General features: G+C 39.2%; 1 protein-coding gene across 1 annotated transcript; it reads right to left on the bottom strand.

Moving 5' to 3' along the window:
* Nucleotides 1-455: 455 nt before the first annotated feature.
* On the bottom strand, nucleotides 456-1,235 carry LOC131255108 (uncharacterized). The gene is made up of 3 exons (XM_058255801.1): nucleotides 881-1,235; nucleotides 660-790; nucleotides 456-617 (listed from the first exon to the last, which is right to left on the bottom strand). The coding sequence occupies exons 1-3, from the start codon at nucleotides 1,233-1,235 to the stop codon at nucleotides 456-458; spliced, it is 648 nt and encodes a 215-aa protein (XP_058111784.1).
* Between the last annotated feature and the right edge of the window lie 16,818 nt (nucleotides 1,236-18,053).

The raw sequence follows: 18,053 nt of genomic DNA, 5'->3' as shown, positions 1-18,053 counted from the left end.
GACCAGCTCCTAGCAGGGCTGGACATCCTGTAATCTGCCAATGCTGACTTCAGGGAGAAAGAGCCTGACGACTCCAGAGGCCAAAAGCAGGCGTCGATTTCAGCAGAGGTGAAAAAACCTCCCTGGAAAATGAAATCCAATGCATCTTGAGACAAGAAGGAGAGGACGGAGGAAGGAGGTAGCAGCCCCATTGGGCCCAAGAAATCTCTAATTGCCATCGCCAGAAGTTCGGTTGGGACTGGACTGATCGGGTGCTGCAGAAGGGGACCCAAACTGGTCCAATTATCTGACCACAAGTTTCTCTCGCCAGCGCCCACATTCCACTGAACAATATTATCTAACCTGGGTATCATTCGTCTAACCTTGATTCACAGAGGAGACCCCATAACAGAAGACGAAGGATCTACATGCATAGAGGCAATCTCCGACCCATCTTTGGAACGCACGAGCTGGACCTAAAGGCCATTAGAATCCCCAAATTTTACTGCCCAGGCCATCTTCATTCTCATCGCATCCAACACTTCCTGCAGCTTCCTAACGCCCAGACCACCCTCTGGTGGCCTTGTAATAGAGTTCCAGGCAATCCACGGGAACTTCCTTCTACCGTCCACCCAGCCCTAGAAAAATTTTGAGAAACAGGATTCCAGCTTGACGAGAACCTGTTTCGGGATGACAGACACAGCCATGACGTGGAGGGGAAGAGAGCCTAGAACATGGCAGATAAGAACGGTTCTTCCCGCCTGGGATAGGAACCTCACCTTCCAACCACTAACTTTTTTCTCTACTCTGTCTACCAAGAACTGAAAATCCACAACTCTGACTCAGCCTTTAGCTATTGGCACGCCAAGATACTAGACCCCAGAAATGACGTGGCTCATACCCAGGAGCCTCTCAATGGCCTTGACCCTACCCGTAGAGAGATTATCTGAGCAAATGAAGCAGCTTTTGCTCCTATTAATCCGTTGGCCAGAGGCAGCCTGGAAGGAGGAGAGGAAATCATTGACAGCCAGAAGAGGCATTCTGCTGCCATTTAGAAACAGAAGGGTATTGTCGGCATAAAGAAGGTGGGAAGGGGTCGGGCACCCTCTACGGATTCTAAAAGGCTGACTTGTACCAGCGAACAAAATGTGCCTAAAGCTCCTGGAAAACACCTTAGTCACAGTGAAAAGGGCCGGAGAGAGAGGATCGCCCTGTCGAAGTCCCGGAGTTGCCCTGAAATAACCAGTTGTTTCCATTAGAGATATCCATCTACTACTGAATCTGAAATTAGAGAGCACCTGCTTGAGGAAGGCCCAATCCACCCTATCATAAGCCTTCTCGAGATCCAGCTTGAGAAAAATGTTTCATCCTCTAATCTTCCTGTTTATCTCTCTCATCACTTCCTGGACGTAGGTGATATTCTCCGAGATTGGGCATCCCTTAACGAACGCACCTTGTTCATGAGAAATCAGATTAGGGAACAGCCTACTCAATCTGGTCGCAAGAAGCTTGGAAAAAATCTTGTAAATGACATTACAGAGGCTGATCGGGCAATAGTCTTTAAAGGACGAAGCTCCCGACCCCTTAAGCACCAAACAGATCAGTGAGAACGCGCAGGGAAGAGCTCCCCCTTTGAACAGGAACACCGCGGCCTTGTGAATGTCTTCACCAACAATATGCCAATAGTGGGCGAAGAACGCACTCGAGAAGCCGTCAGGCCTAGCTGCCCCTTCCTGGGGGATATCAGAGATCACTTGATGAACTTCAGCTAATGAAGGAGGCGTTAACAGGTCCACGTTCTCTTGATCAATGATGAGCGACGGGATAGCCTGAAGGAAGTCAGAACCAGCAGCCGTATCCTCAGCTGAGAATAAGGTAGAAAAAAATCTGATGGCAACGGCTTTAATGTCATCCTAGTCGACGAAAATAGCCCCTGAATCGTCTTTAATAGAAGAAATAGCTAATTTGCAGTCCCTGTCCATAGCTGAAGCATGGAAGAATCTCGTATTTTTATCACCTTCTTTCAGCCAAGAATTTCTGGCCTTTTGCTTCCAGAACATTTCCTCCATCAGCTGAACTTTTACCAACTTCTGCCTAGCCAACGCCCATTCCCGCTGACAGTTTGTCTCCCTAGAGACTTGTATGCTCTCTTCAATATCAGCCAGCTCCTGCTCGGCCTACTTAACAAGGACGAAAACATTCCCAAAAACCTGCTTATTCCAGCATTGCAGCACCAGTTTAACTTTCCTTAATTTTAGTTGTATGTTGATCATTGGTTGCGAAGAGATCTCCCCTACCCAGGCTTCCTTGATAACATGCAGAAAATTCTCATGCAACGTCCACATTTTCAAGAACCTGAATGGACGGGTTGAAGAATGTAATTGCCCAGGGAAAGAGAGTAGGAGAGGTGCATGGTCTGAGCTGATCCTGGGCAGATGGAGGACTTTGAACATTGGAAAAACAGTTGCCCATTGGTTGTTAAACATCACCCTATTAAGTCTCACCCAAACTCTAGCCAAACCCGCTCTATTGTTGCTCCATGTGAAGAGATTACCCAAGAACCCCGCATCCAGGAGCCCAACATTATGGATAGCTTCAGCAAATTCGACTGAACAGCTGAGTCAGGGAGCTAGGACCCCAGACGTTCATCAGTTAAAGACACAACGTTGAAATCCCCAGCAACCGTCCAAGGGACAAGCGAGTTCCTGCTGATGGATTCCAAGTCAGTCCATAGAGGCCTTCTAAGTAGCCTAGAGCATTTGGCATAAACCACCGATAGCAGGCAAGGCTCTCTGTAGCTCTGCAAGGAAACATAGAGAGAGATAAGCTAGTTAGAGATAGCCACAACCAAAACATTTAGATGGTTATGGTAAAACACCCAGATTTTGCCCCCCGCATCTGAGTTGGATATGGAAGAGTGAATCCAAGTTTGAGGCCGATTCCCACCCTTCTATCATCTCTTAACATTGGCTCAAGGATTGCCAGCAATACTGGCTTATGGCTTCTGATTAATTTCAAACAAGAAAACAGAGTGAATTTATTTCTCACTCCACAGGCATTCCACACTAGGATCTTATCCATCCGTAACATAACCTGCGTTCATGGCCCATCTCCTTAATCTTCTTAGTCTGCAGCACCATTCGCCTTCCCCTATCTTCTCATAAGTTTTTCTGCCTTCGTGTTTTCTGCCTCGTCCTCTTCCAGCCCCTTGGTTTGGAATGATCGTATCTACCGAGGAAATTCCTGGCACTGAAGGAGTCTCCTTCTGAGCTTGGAGGCATTCTGGGCAAACAGATACCTTATCCATGGATTGTTGCACCTCGGGGGGCTGTTGAAAGACATGCAGGGTTACAAGAGCATCACTATCCCTGGATTCCTGCGCAATTCCACTTCACTAATGGCGACTTCTCTCTCGAAATACGGCAATAGGTCCATAGCTAGCTGAAGCCTCTTGCTTGGGCCCAAGGGAGAGGGGGACCGAGGGCTCTTTCTAGCTGATAGTAAGGGAGTTGAGATGAAATCTCCTAGTGGATGCCAGGCTGAATTCCCTACTGATCTAGAAGTGCCCTTGTCAAACAAGCCTCTGTTCTTTTCCTTACATCTACATTGCATAGATTTTAGGTGAGTCAGATGTTTGCCTATATTCTTTGAGAGGTCCTCTATAGGGCCATCTGAGGCCGCATCATAATAGACTGTTGGGCTAAGATTCTCTCCTTCTGCTTCTCTGTTGACTAGATTGGGTACACTAAATTTTTATTTTTATTTCAAAAGGAGGGGTCATATCGCTATATCTTTGTTAATATGAATAGATGATGTACAAACCAGACTTTCAGGAGGGCTCCACAGATTGGGTACTGTAACGTCTTGAAAAAACTCCGTACAAAGGCCCGAGTACCACCTCAGGCAGAAATCATTTAAGGTCGAAATCTTTAGAGATTAGACGAAAATTAATTAAGTACTAAACTGAATAAATTGGTAGATTAGCTTAAATCGCTTTCTATACGAATTGCAAGACCCAAAACTGGTAGAATTATTAACTCTATATCACTTAAAAACCTAGGATTAATCTCAAAACCCAGTTGCTCTCAGGAGCACAGTGAAACTCCGTATCGAACCTGGACCGCGCGTCAAAAGTCCGATGATCGCAAAACTATATGGTTATGACCGCCTTACTGGGCTTAACAACCATCGTGGGAATCGGGTCTAGATAATATCTAAAAACGCACAACTTGAGCTTGGAGCAAAGTGTGTGAGAAATGCAAATATCCTTAGAAAATGAATTCAAACTTAAGTGATTTGGGTCGTTCGCTTGCAAGCCAAATTTAAAGTTTCAGACCATCAGATTCTGATCCAACTACACTCTTGGATTAGAAAAATTTTCTTACACAGGTCAGCATACTTGTGGCCCTGATCGAGTGACGATAGCCATTGAACTAAAACTGGTCGTCCACGGTCGATCCACAAATTTGATCGAACCAAAATCTTAACCTAACATAGATCCATCGTTAGGGAACTTTTCCTGGACCGTGTGCAGAAAATGGACCTCCAGATGAACTCTGTTGGCCCGAAACAGCCGCTTTTTGGCTATAAGCTAAATATACCATGGCCCTAGGGCCATTGACTTCACTTTTGAGCCTATATAAAGCCCTAAACCCACCCCTCTCATTACATACGAATTTTCTAAAACCTTAAGAGAGAGAAGAGAGAAAAGAAGAGAAAAGTGTGAGGAGAAGAGTGAAAGTCAGGGAGATCGAGGTGGTGTTTCTCTCGCGCGACTACACACACTAGATCGTCTCTTAGCTACGTTACTCAATTCATTTTGACTGTGATTTGGGTAAGGAATCCAAACCCTAACCTCGTTTTAGAAGTCCAAATAGAGGAATCGATGAAATAGCTAACCTATTCTGTGATTCATGTAGCCGTTGTGCCGTAGACAAAGGCGTAGTGTTAGAACTGAGTTCAATACGAGTTTACCGATGGAAGGTGTGGACTATAAACGTTTAGGTTATAGTTTTCAAGGCTTTTAATATCAGTAATGGTTTATGACTGACTTGATTGCCACCATATACCCTTAGATACGATGCTTTCCATATATTACATGTGTATGAACTATGCTTATTAACTATGCATTCCATGTGTTGTTGAAATGCTGAATGAATAAGGAATTTCGACTTGTGCTTGCCATGATTATTAATGGAAACACTACGCCAAAACTGTAAAAAAAGGACGGTCCAAAACCGTCTCAAATTACCAAAAAGGACGGTCATGGACCGTCGCAAGGGCCATCAAATTTTGACGTGTCGTATTACTTAAAGGACGATCGAAAATCATCATTTTTATTGACGAAAAAAGGACGGCCATGGACCGTCCTAAAAAAGGATGGTCGTGAACCGTCCTTAAAAGGGACGGTCTTGGACAGTCTCTTACGAGCCTTTAAAGGACAGCCATCGACCGTCCTTTAAAAGGACGGTCATGGACCGTCCTTGAAAAAGACTGTCGTAAGCCGTCTCTGATGAGCCTTCAAAGGACGGCCATAGACCGTCCTTTAAAAGGACGATCATGGACCGTCCTTAAAAAGGACTGTCATGGTCCGTCTCTTATGGGCCCTCAAAGGACGGCCACAGACCGTCCTTAAAAAGGACGGTCATGGACCGTCCTTAAAAAGGACCATCATTGACCGTCCCTTATAAGAGGGTCAATATACACCTGTTACATCATCACATTCTTCCTGATATACACCTGTTATATAATATATTTCATCATATTCACATTCACATCCATCTAAACCTAAACTACGTAAATCCAACATAAACTACATTCATTCAAACATAAACTATATCCATCTAAACCCAAACTATGTAAATCCAACATAAACTACATTCATCCAAACATAAACTACATCCATCCAAACACAAGCAATCTTATCCACATTACATTCATCCACACATAAATACATATAAGTTTAACATCATAAATAAAAAAAGAAAAAAATCAGCAACAATTTTCTTTTTGTCTTTCACTTGAAAAAAAAAAATATTAAACCAACAAAACATTATAATTCAGAATCATGAAGAATTGCATAAACTTCTTCCAAAAAAGTAAGCACTTTTTAAAAATAAAACTGATCATTAAAATAGGTTTAGGTTTTAGGTATTAGGTATTAGGTTTTAGGTTTAGGTTTAAGTTTAGGATTAGGTTTTAGGTTATAGGTTATAAGTTTAGGTTATAGGTTATAGGTTAAGGTTATAGGTTTTGGTTTAGGTTTAGGTTAAGGTTTAGGCTTAGGTTATAGGTTTAGGTTAAGGTTTAGGCTTAGGTTATAGGTTTAGGTTAAGGTTTAGGTTTTAGTTATAGGTTATAGTATATAGGTTATAGCTTTAGGGAATTGAGAATAGGTTAGGGTTAAAGTTTAGGTTTAGGAAATCGGGTCCGAGTTCGGGATCGAGTTTAGGTTTAGGTTATCAAGTTTAGGTTTAAGTTTAGGTTAGGGAGTTGAGATTAGGATTAGGTATAGGTTTAGGTTCAAGGATTTGAAAATACATTTCGATTTTAGGTTTAGGTTTAAGTTTTAGGTTTATGTTTAAGTTATAGATTTAGGTTATAAGTGCAGGTAATAGGTTTAGGTTTATGTTAGGTTATAGGTTAAAGTTTAGGTTTAGGAAATCGGGTTCGGGTTCGGGATCGGGTTTAGGTTTGGATTAAGGAGTTGAGATTAGGATTAGGTGTAGGTTTAGGTTTAGGGATTTGAGAATACATTTAGGTTTAGGTTTAGGTTTAGCTTATAAGCAATAGGTTTTAGGTTTAGGTTTAGGTTTAAGTTATAAGTTACAGGTTTAGGTATAGCTTTAGGCTTAGGTTTAGGTTACAAGATAAAGGTTTAGGGAATTGAGAATAGGTTAAGGTTTAGGTTTGGGTTTTCAAGTTTAGGTTTAGGTTAGGGAGTTGACATTAGGATTAGGTGTAGGTTTAGGTTTAGGGATTCGAGAATACATTTAGGTTTTAGGTTTAGGTTAAGGTTTAGGTTTAGGTTTAGGTTATAAGCTATAGGTTTAGGAAATTGAGAATAGGTTAAGGTTTAGGTTTAGGAAATTGAGTTCGGGTTCGAGATCGGGTTTAGGTTTTGGTTTTCAAGTTTAGGTTTAGGTTTAGGTTATGGAGTTGAGATTAGGATTATGTGTAGGTTTAGGTTTAGGAAAACGGGTTCGGGTTCAGGATCGGGTTTAGGTTTGAGTTTTCAAGTTTAGGTTTAGGTTTAGGTTAGGGAGTTGAGAATAGGATTAGGTGTAGGTTTAGTTAGGGAGTTGAGAATAGGATTAGGTGTAGGTTTAGGTTTAGGGATTTGAGAATACATTTAGGTTTTAGGTTTATGTTTAGGTTATAGGTTTAGGTTAAGGTATAGGTTTAGGTTTAGGTTATAAGCAATGAGATTAGGGAATTGAGAATAGGTTAAGGTTTAGGTTTAGGAAATCGGTTCGGGATCGGGTTTAGGTTTGAGTTTTCATGTTTAGGTTTAGGTTTAGGTTAGGGAGTTGAGATTAGGATTAGGTGTAGGTTTAGGTTTAGGGATTTGAGAATACATTTAGGTTTTAGGTTTAGGTTTAGGTTATAGGTTATAGGTTTAAGTTAAGGTATAAGTTTAGGTTATAAGCAATAGGTTTAAGGAATTGAGAATAGGTTAAGGTTTAGGTTTAGGAAATCGGGTTCAGGTTCGGGATTGGGTTTAGGTTTTGGTTTTCAAGTTTAGGTTTAAATTTAAGTTAGGGAGTTGAGAATAGGATTAGGTGTAGGTTTAGGTTTAGGTTTAGGGATTTGAGAATACATTTATGTTTTAGGTTTAGATTTAGGTTTAGGTTAAGGTATATGTTTAGGTTTCGGTTTAGGTTATAAGCAATAGGTTTAGGGAATTGAGAATAGGTTAAGGTTTAGGTTTAGAAAATCGGGTTCGGGTTCAAGATCGGGTTTAGGTTTGAGTTTTCAAGTTTAGGTTTAGGTTTAGGTTAGAGAGTTGAGATTAGGATTAGGTGTAGGTTTAGGTTTAGGGATTTGAGAATACATTTAGGTTTTAGGTTTAGGTTTAGGTTATAGGTTATAGGTTATAAGTTTAGGATTAGGTTAAGGTATAGGTTTAGGTTTCGGTTTAGGTTATAAGCAATAAGTTTAGGAAATTGAGAATAGGTTAAGGTTTAGGTTTAGGAAATCGGGTTTGGGTTCGGGATCAGGTTTAGGTTTGGATTTTGAAGTTCAGGTTTAGGTTTAGGTTAGGGAGTTGAGATTAGGATTAGGTGTAGGTTTAGGTTTAGGGATTTGAGAATACATTAATGTTTAGGTTTAGGAAATCGGGTTTGGGTTCGAGATCGAGTTTAGGTTTGAGTTTTCAAGTTTAGGTTTAGGTTTAGGTTAAGGAGTTGAAATTAAGATTAGGTGTAGGTTTGGATTTAGGGATTTGAGAATACATTTAGGTTTTAGATTTTTGTTTAGGTTATAAGCTATAGGTTTAGGTTAAGTTATAGGTTTAGGTTTCAATTTAGGTTATAAGCAATAGGTTTAGGGAATTGAGAATAGGTTAATGTTTAGGTTAAGGAAATCGGGTTCGGGTTCGGGATCGGGTTTAGGTTTGAGTTTTCAAGTTTAGGTTTAGGTTTAGGTTAGGGAGTTGAGATTAAGATTAGGTATAGAGATTTGAGAATAGGTTTAGGTTATAGGTTTTGAGATTTGAGAATAGGTTTAGGTTTACGTTTTGGTTATGGTTATATGTTAAGGTTAAGGTTATAGGTATAGGTTATAAGTTTAGGTTTAGGTTAGGTTATAGGTTTTTGGTTAAGGTTTAGGTTATAGTTATAGGTTTTGTGATTTGAGAATAGGCTTAGGTTATAAGTATAGGTTTAGGTTAGGTTATAGGTTAAGGTTTAGGGAATTAAGTTTAGGTTATAGGTTCAGGTTATAGGTTATAGGTTATAGGTTATAGGTTTAGATTATAGGTTTTGGGATTTGAGAATAGGATTAGGTTAAAAGTATAGGTTTATGTTAGGTTATAGGTTAAGGTTTAGGGAATTGAGTTTACGTTATAGGTTGAGGTTATATGTTATAGGTTTAGGGTATAGTTTAGGTTATAGGTTTTGGGATTTGAGAATAGGTTTAGGGAATAAGTATAGGTTTAGGTTTAGGTTTAGGTTATAAGATATAGGTTTAGGGAATTGAGAATAGGTTAATGTTTAGGTTTAGGAAATCAGGTTTGGGTTCGGGATCGGGTTTAGGTTTGGGTTTTCAAGTTTAGGTTTAGGTTTAGGTTTGGGAGTTGAGATTAGGATTGGGTGTAGGTTTAGGTTTAGGGATTTGAGAATACATAAGGTTTTAAGTTTAAGTTTAGGTTATATGGTATAGGTTTAGGTTTAGGTTTAGGTTATAAGCAATAAGTTTAGGGAATTAAGAATAGGTTAAGGTTTAGGTTTAGGAAATCGGGTTCCGGTTCGAGATCGGGTTTAGGTTTGGGTTTTCAAGTTTAGGTTAGGGAGTTGAGATTAGGATTAGGTGTAGGTTTAGGTTTAGAGATTTGAGAATGCATTAGGTTTTAGGTTTAGGTTTAGGTTTCAGTTTAGGTTATAAGCTATAGGTTTAGGGAATTGAGAATAGGTTAAGGTTTAGGCTTAGGAAATCGGGTTCGGGTTCGGGATCGGGTTTAGGTTTTGATTTTTAAGTTTAGGTTTAGGTTTAGGTTAGGGAGTTGAGATTAGGATTAGGTGTAGGTTTAGGTTTAGGGATTTGAGAATACATTAGGTTTTAGGTTTAGGTTTAGGTTATAGGTTATAGGTTTAGGTTTAGGTTTAGGGAAGGTTATATGTTAAGGTTAAAGTTATAGGTTTAGGTTTAAGTTTAGGTTTAGGTTTAGGTTATAGGTTTACGTTAGGTTATAGGTTTTTGGTTAAGGTTTAGGTTATAGTTATAGGTTTTGGGATTTGAAAATAGGTTATAGGTTCAGGTTATAGGTTTACGTTAAGGTTTAGGTTATAAGTTTTGGGATTTGAGAATAGGTTTAGGTTATAAGTATAGGTTTAGGTTAGGTTGTAGGTTAAAGTTTAGGAAATTGAGTTTAGGTTATAGGTTTAGGTTATAGTTTATAGGTTTATGTTATAGGTTTAGGTTGTAATTATAGGTTTTGGAATTTGAGAATAGGTTTAGGTTATAGGTTAAGGGTGTGGTCCCTGCAAATACAGATATAAACACGGCCTGCTCCAATTGGCCAGGCCCTTCCAATGCTGTCCATAGGAAATGGACAGCTTCATTATGGTCATAACAGCGGTTCCCATCTTCCAGGGACCCCCGCTTAACATCCGGATAGCTCCGACGCACATCCGGATCTGCTCCATCAATTTCAAGTAAATACATAAACATGGTCTGTCCAAATGGCCAGGCCACTCCAATGTTGTCTATAGGAAATGGACAGCTTCATCATGGTCATAACAGCGGTTCCCACCTTCCAGGGACCCCCGCTCAACATCCAGATAGCTCCGACGCACATCCGGGTCTACTCCATCAATTTCGAGCTAATATATTTAAAAATAACATAATTATATCTAAAAGCATCTAAATACCTGGGGAAAGCCTTTCATATTCGTATTGTTGGTTACTCATCCCTTTGTCTATAAGCCACAATCGACCAACACTTTCTATTGCTACCTGTACTCTGAAACCAACACAAATATAACTGGGAAACAATATAAGGAATAAGAAAAAATGAATTTACCTGTACACATCATTAAATATTTCCCTATAAGGAGGTGTAATGAATCAAAGAACGAAGAAATTCGACATGTAACTACATACAAGAAAGATAAAGGATATGCATATCTGGAGTGTTGTCATTCTCACATTACTTTGAGAGAGTAGGGTTTCATCATATATATTGATCAACCTATGGAATTTTATGATCATATGAAGCTGAGGCATGCATGCAAACCAAAAAAGGCCCTCCATAATCTAAAACAAGCACAACTATAGGATTAGGTGTAGGTCTAGGTTTAGGGATTTTTAGTGTTTCCTTCTTCTTTTCATCAAGCTCTTCAATCACCTTCTTGATGTTTGACTTATCATTGTAAGCAAGAGAAGAATACAGTAAACAAACAACTTCAGACATAAACAAATTCAATTTTTTTAAAGAGAGAGAGAGAGAGAGAGAGAGAGAGAGAGAGATCCTTTACAGGTTGAGAAATACAGCAATATACCTCAATGATGTTTTTCTGGGATAATAAGTCATTGTATTCTGATATGATATTCCCCAATAGATTAGCCGATGCAATGAAAAGTTTGCTAATATGAATTTCACTGAAACATGTTATACACAAGGAAGCATTCATCATCTATTTTAGTCAACCATGAAAAGTAGCTACAATACAAGCAGATCTATGGATAAACTGTCTAAAGATATAAGAAGATTTATTTTCACATTTTTTTACTAAAATTTCTATCCAAACTGTCCCTAAATCATGTGGTTGGAAAAACTTTTAGGAAACAAGTCATCCATGGGCTTGGCAGATAAACTGTCTAAATCACAGGACTGATGTCTGAAGATATTGTCCTGCAAATTACAAGACACATCCAACTCTAGTGGGAGTAAGAAACAGAACCAGCATCCTTTATATTCTTGCAAGGAACTAGATACCACTATATTTCTATTTCTTTTCAAGTAAAGAACAGAGTTATTATGAGGATTACACATCATCAGAAGAACAAAGTAGTGAAAAACAAACAATATGATGTGCATTAGTCTTGCTAAGTTAACATAACTACTTAACATCATGATCATCATATTAATTATATTGGAAACTCAAATATAGAGAGGAATACTAAAGGCACTTGTAACCAATCAAAGAAGCAGAAAAGCATACCAAATGCAATACTTTTACTTCAAGAAAAAAACCAAATGCCTAAGATGACTTCGTTTTCATACAAGTTTTCATGTCCCTATTAGAAACCTGTTACATATCTGAGTATGAACTCATGACTCCATTAAGTGGAGTCCTGCAAACCAAGAACCATGGACAAAAATGATTGTCAGCATTTAATCAAGTTGGATGAGATATAAAATACAAAACTAATAAAATATGCCGACAACACAATTGATAATCATTACCATGACAACCTAAAGAATAGAAAGCATTCCTAGATAGGTCATCCTACACATGCCTCTTTAACAGGAGGTGAGCTATACTCACGCAAGCATGCATGCACAGGTGCACTAAGGCCATTATGTTGTTGATCACCATGAAGGTATTTGTCTAGAAAACTTCTAAAATGTTGTTGGCAACCATGAGGGTCCATTCATGCTTTGGATACCGTTGCACAAGTGCACTAAGGCCATTATTTGTATACAAAAAAATTTGATACTCTGCTTGAGTGGAATGGTTGATGCATAGGCATTAAAAATGCCACTGTGGCACACATGTAACTTAGATTGAACTGTCCAAATTATGCTCCCAAATCTAGATAGATATATAAAAAAATAATAATAATAATAACTAACTTCATTAATGGGCTACGTACCTATTAGACAAGGTGAGTTAGACTCACTTACCTGAATTTTATGTGCAATAGAAGCTAGATTGTGGCTTGCACCTGGTAGAAAGCTTTGATCATGCACCCATGTGAACTCCCCAGTGAAACATTACGGACCTCCTCTCAAGCCTACACAATAAAATAACTTCTTCTACTTTAACTCATATTACAAAGATGGACAAACATAAAATGAAAAAAAAAAGGAACAAATGAAACAGTTCCTTGGTACATATTATACTAATTACAACTTGGACATTTTCCTTGCCAACTAGCATGCAGTCTCTAGCTTGATGAATGCCATTTTTGTAGTGTTTTCTACAGATCCTCTGATGCAATTGACATGCATGGAGAGGTGGTACAGCTGCCTGATTTCCTAGGGAAGGTGGTCGTTGTCTCAGCTGGAATTGTGCCTGACAAAAAAGGTAGTGTAAATACCCATGTGAAGAAGGAAGACTGGCAGCTTTGGAAGATGGACATGGTGCCGAGAAGATGGACATCAGTAGTTTCTTTTAGACAAAATAGAAATTCTTGCTTTTAATTCAATCAGCCATATGTTGATGATAACATGAAAAACCAAAAAGACCCTGCTCGAGTCTTTTTCTAGTGCAAGAAGAAACTGATTTCAATATCACATGAAGTTTATTGTGCTGCCAAGTTCAGAACAGGAAACAATGAATAAAATTTGGCTGCAGCAATCATAACTAATGACAGTTTAGATTCTAATTTTAAAAAGGAATGGATATCCCACTGTAATAGGAACAACACCATAACACCATTTGTTCACAGGATTTTTCAGGTTGGTTACAGTTGCCATGCAACCATTCAAACTGGCTGCTACAATGTGATAGTAGATATGTTACAAAATACTTGCATACAAGATGGTGGGCCCATACGAAAATGATGGATGAAAATAGGCAACACTGCTACACTTCTAAGACACATTCCAAACATCATATTGTTTGAACAGTCCTAACATATGAATTAGTGGGCATCTTTTTTGTTAAAACAGGAACATTGGATTTTTCACTTTTTAACTTTCCAATAAATATCCCATGTTGGAAATGTGGCTACATGGCCATTAAATCAGCCATATGTTGATGATGGTGACGCAATAGCCCAACCCAGGACCCGATTCCTGCTTGTAATCATAAGAAAATTCTCTCTAATTAATGAGGAACGATCACATACAAACATTGGATGCTATGCTTACTATGCTACCCTGTTATTAGGACTGCTCATAGTAAGCTATGTACCTGAGCTTCACACGTGGCGGATCCTCTGTTCAAGAAACACATTGCCTAATTTTCAGTCCTGAACTGGAAAATATGTTTGCCATACTCCAGTTGAAGGTTTTGGATCTTCTGACATAGTGGACTATTGCTAGCATATGGGTGACACTCCCCTCTGTGCAAACAGCCTAAAAACATAATATGCATGGAACAAGAATTTCAGTGGAACTGTTTACTACATTGTTCCCTGTGTGAATTGGTGCTTTGGGAACTCCAAACTTAGCAAACAGACAATCAATCAGAGTAGGGATCAAGGATGACAGGTACCTTGAGTTCTGCACCAGTTTTTGCAATATTTTGCCAGAAAATCAGAAAAGAATCAGTTTTTAGAAAGTGCAGTTTTCATACCTAATATATCCATAGCTCAAGACCCTTGCTGACAAGCCTCATGAATGCATGATTAGGATTCCTAGCACAACCCTATTTAGTATAATAGAACAAAACCCATGAAAGGCTGAGTTAAATCAAATCAATTTTAGTTTCTATGGTAATGTAGCTAAAGAATTTTCCAATTTGCACTGAAATAATTGACAATACAATCCATTGTATCCAACATTACACTCTTAAACAGAGGATTGTTCAAGAAAAGAGAACAATCTTTGTTCTGATAGAATCGGTCCACACGAAAATCCTCTTCAATGAGTATCTTCTCGCGTGTAAGTAACAGGCGCCAAGCAAGAAATCCTCTTCAATGACTTGTCTTGAGAAGCAAATCTCTAAATTTACAATGTGCACATGATTAGTCAGGAAGAAAAAGAAGTGTTGCTAAAGATGTGAAGAAATAGTAACTCAAGAAGGATCTGGAAATTTTGGCAGCAGCAACAGAGATGGTAGCAAAGATTATACTCATCAATCCAGATATATGCATCTAATATTTTCTTAAATTTGGCAAAAATTCTAGATAAATTTAAAAGCCAGTGGACTGCTATGAATTCCAGTCTTGCAAGACCCAAACATGCACACATACACATGAAAAAATTGGATCTAATTAATGCAGGATGACATTTCTTTTCATTTATTTTTTATACTAGACATCATTCTCATCCTGCACAATTTATTTACAAAAATTAATTATAATAGTTCATGCATAGTGGAAACTCTCCATAATACCAAACTTCAAAAGCGAAATACCTGAGTGCAACTTGTCTTGAACAAAATTTGAATTGGTTTTTTGTGAATTTTTATAGAAAATGAAATATTATTATTTTTCTATGCTAGCAAATTTATCAAAAATTTCTCATAGTATAGGAAAAGAAAGTGACTTAAAGATGAATTCATCTAAAAGTCACACCTAATTCCTCCAAACCCTGGAATTTCAGGCAAAATTGGGCTTCCTAAAATATTCTTGATCGCTTTCAAAGATGAGAAGAAAAAATTTAGCATCAATTAAAGCATTAACTCCTTTCAACTGTATCCTCACAACTCAATTAAGAGGAAATCAAAAGCTTACCAAAGACATGTATGAGTGCTACTTATTCCTCTAAAACTTAGAAACTGATGGCAAAATCGAGTTTCTTGTGTTTATTGGCCATGATCTGATTCAATATGGGCAAAAACCAAAGCAAGTTCAATTTTCTTTTTCAAGGTCATCATCACAATCTCAATTAACAAGAAAATAAAAATAGAGATGACTTCATGCAAAATCACCACCCTAATTCATGTAAAAGATTACTGTAGCTTCCTTGGGAAATCTAGTGTAAACTCAAGCGACTAATCTAATTTCCCTGTGAGCTTTCCAGAATCAGGAAATCAGAGGAAATTAAAGTCTCTCACACACACACACACACACACACACACATTTTGTTCCTCCAAAAAAAAAAAGGATTAAAAAAAAGAAGAAAAAAAAGAGTTTCTTATATAACTTGCAATGATGCCTACCATAAAACAAGAAAATGGAACTAAATTATTACTTTTAGCTTATAATCATGAGCTTAAAATCGAGTTTCTTGCAGTAATTCACCACAATTTCTTCCAAAAAAGGAAAAACCATAGAAAATGCGATTTTTATTTAATTTTTTTAAATTTCATCATAATGTCATATTAGCAGGAAATGAAAATAAAATGTATCATAAATTCATGTAAAATATCTGGAAAATTAAGGCAATATCTAAGTTCCCTACATGTTCATTTGTCACAACTTCCTCATGAGAATTCCGTGAAAGCTGAGATATTGACATGCCCTGTGAAAATGACTGTTGTAAGACCCGTGTCCTAATCCGTACTGTTCCGTTAGCTTCCGCGGTCCTTCCGGTCAAATTCCGGCAACCTTCGCACCGTATTTGGTGTTTGCGCACGATCCTAAGCCAGGTCCCGCGCACCGACGTCGGCTTGATCCGAAAGTTTTATCATAGCGACCGCGTCGTCGCCGCGGTTCCAACGCCGTGACTTGCGCACCGAACCGATACCCAGGTAAGAAGATGCCGATCAGCGTTTATTCCGAAGAAACACCGCGTGTTGCGGATTTCGAGGGAATCTCTACACAATTAGTCCCACTAATTAACCATAAATGCAACCATACCTCAAAGTACTTCACTCATTCCCTCTTTTTCCAAAAGTCCACCATCTTTCCACCTCACCATTCCTCTTTTTCTCATTTTCAACCACAACCATCCCTCTTCTCCACCAATTTCAAACTAAACCATATCCCTCATCACTCCTTTCTTACAACCATCACTCCACCCATCCCTCCACCCATTATTTCTATCTCTCCCTCTCATTCTCTAGCAAATTTTTCAAATCCCATGAGAAATTTCACTCATCCAACACTCCCTCTCAACTTCAAGTGTGGCCCACCCTCTCATCTCTAATCTCAACCATTCATCTTTCATCAACCTCCATTAAAAGTGAAGGTAAGGAGCTAAGGAGTCCAAGGGAACAAGGAGAAAGAAGATAAGGTGGGTGATTTTCCATTAATTTAAATTTTAGGGCCCACTTGTTGGTGGGACCCATTTGGATGTATGTGATTTAATCAAGAGGGCCCATAGTGGCGGGGTTCCTCTATCTCACCGTATATCTCCCTCTATCTCTCTCCTTCTCTCTTTCTTTGTAATGGTGTGGATCCCACCAATATGTGCTACATCTACCCCGTCCATCTACATCAGACGGAGTGGCCCACTCCATTGCAGGTGATGATCCACACCATTCATTGTTTGGATGGACCCAATGTATTTATATATATATAAATATATGTATATATGTTATATTTTATATAATATATATAATATAATATGTATTATATATAATATAATATATATATATTTTATGCATATATGTTGGTGGGCCACATCTACGTGGGACCCACCATATTATGTATTTAAGCATGCCGTCCAGCGTCCCTGGACGCTGGACGTGGGCAACAGTGATGTGTAAGCTGGCATGGGCTATACTAACGAGCTAGCATAGAGGAGGGAGTGGTGCGCCACTCATGCAGGCCCCACCTTGACGTATATGCAAAATCCAAGCCGTCCATGTCGTTCCCCATTTCATTTTAGGCGTTGAGTCGAAAAATGAAGTTGATCCCCTTCCTTAGCGGGCCATACCATAGGAAACAAGTTTCCTACCTTTGATCTACTCCCTGATGCTCTGATACGTTTGAAACAGCCCAATATTAGACTCTATGGGTTTGTATCGAGCCACAGGGACTGATGGCTGGCGTGGATCTTTCTGAAGCGGGCCCCGCCTGGGAAAAACCGCGAAAAAACGGTTATACAAAAAAAAAAAATTGAAAGGAAGGAGACGCAGCAGCGCTGCTGCTGCCGTCAGAAGACGCAGGCAGCGCCTGCGGCTGCGCTGCCGCTGACGGACGAGCGAGCAGGCGGGCTGCCAGTCTCGGCCCCGCTGTGGGCCCCATCTTGATGCCGTTCGACCATCTAAACCGTGCATTTGATGGGTCCCCATGGACCAACCGTCCATCCCAAAAATCCGCCTCATAAGGAACTCATGTGGGCCATACCATTTAAAATCATATAAAGACATGTCTAAGCATATAAAAACACTTGGTGGGGCCTACCTGAAACTTGGATGCGGTTGAAACTTGGTCTGTACCCTTAGCTAAGTGGGGCACACATAATGAACGGGCTGGATTTGTGGACCACATCACGGTGGGCCCCCTGTCCATGTGGTATATATATATATTTACACATACGTAAATAAATAAAATAAAATAAAATAAAAACATCAAGGTGGGCCCCTCCCTGACCGCCTGGCCAGTTGGCTGGAAATAAACATTTCAGTGGG

This window comes from Magnolia sinica, chromosome 9, assembly GCF_029962835.1.
Source record: "Magnolia sinica isolate HGM2019 chromosome 9, MsV1, whole genome shotgun sequence".
NCBI lineage: Eukaryota > Viridiplantae > Streptophyta > Magnoliopsida > Magnoliales > Magnoliaceae > Magnolia > Magnolia sinica.
This window is presented reverse-complemented; position numbering and strand designations above follow the sequence as displayed.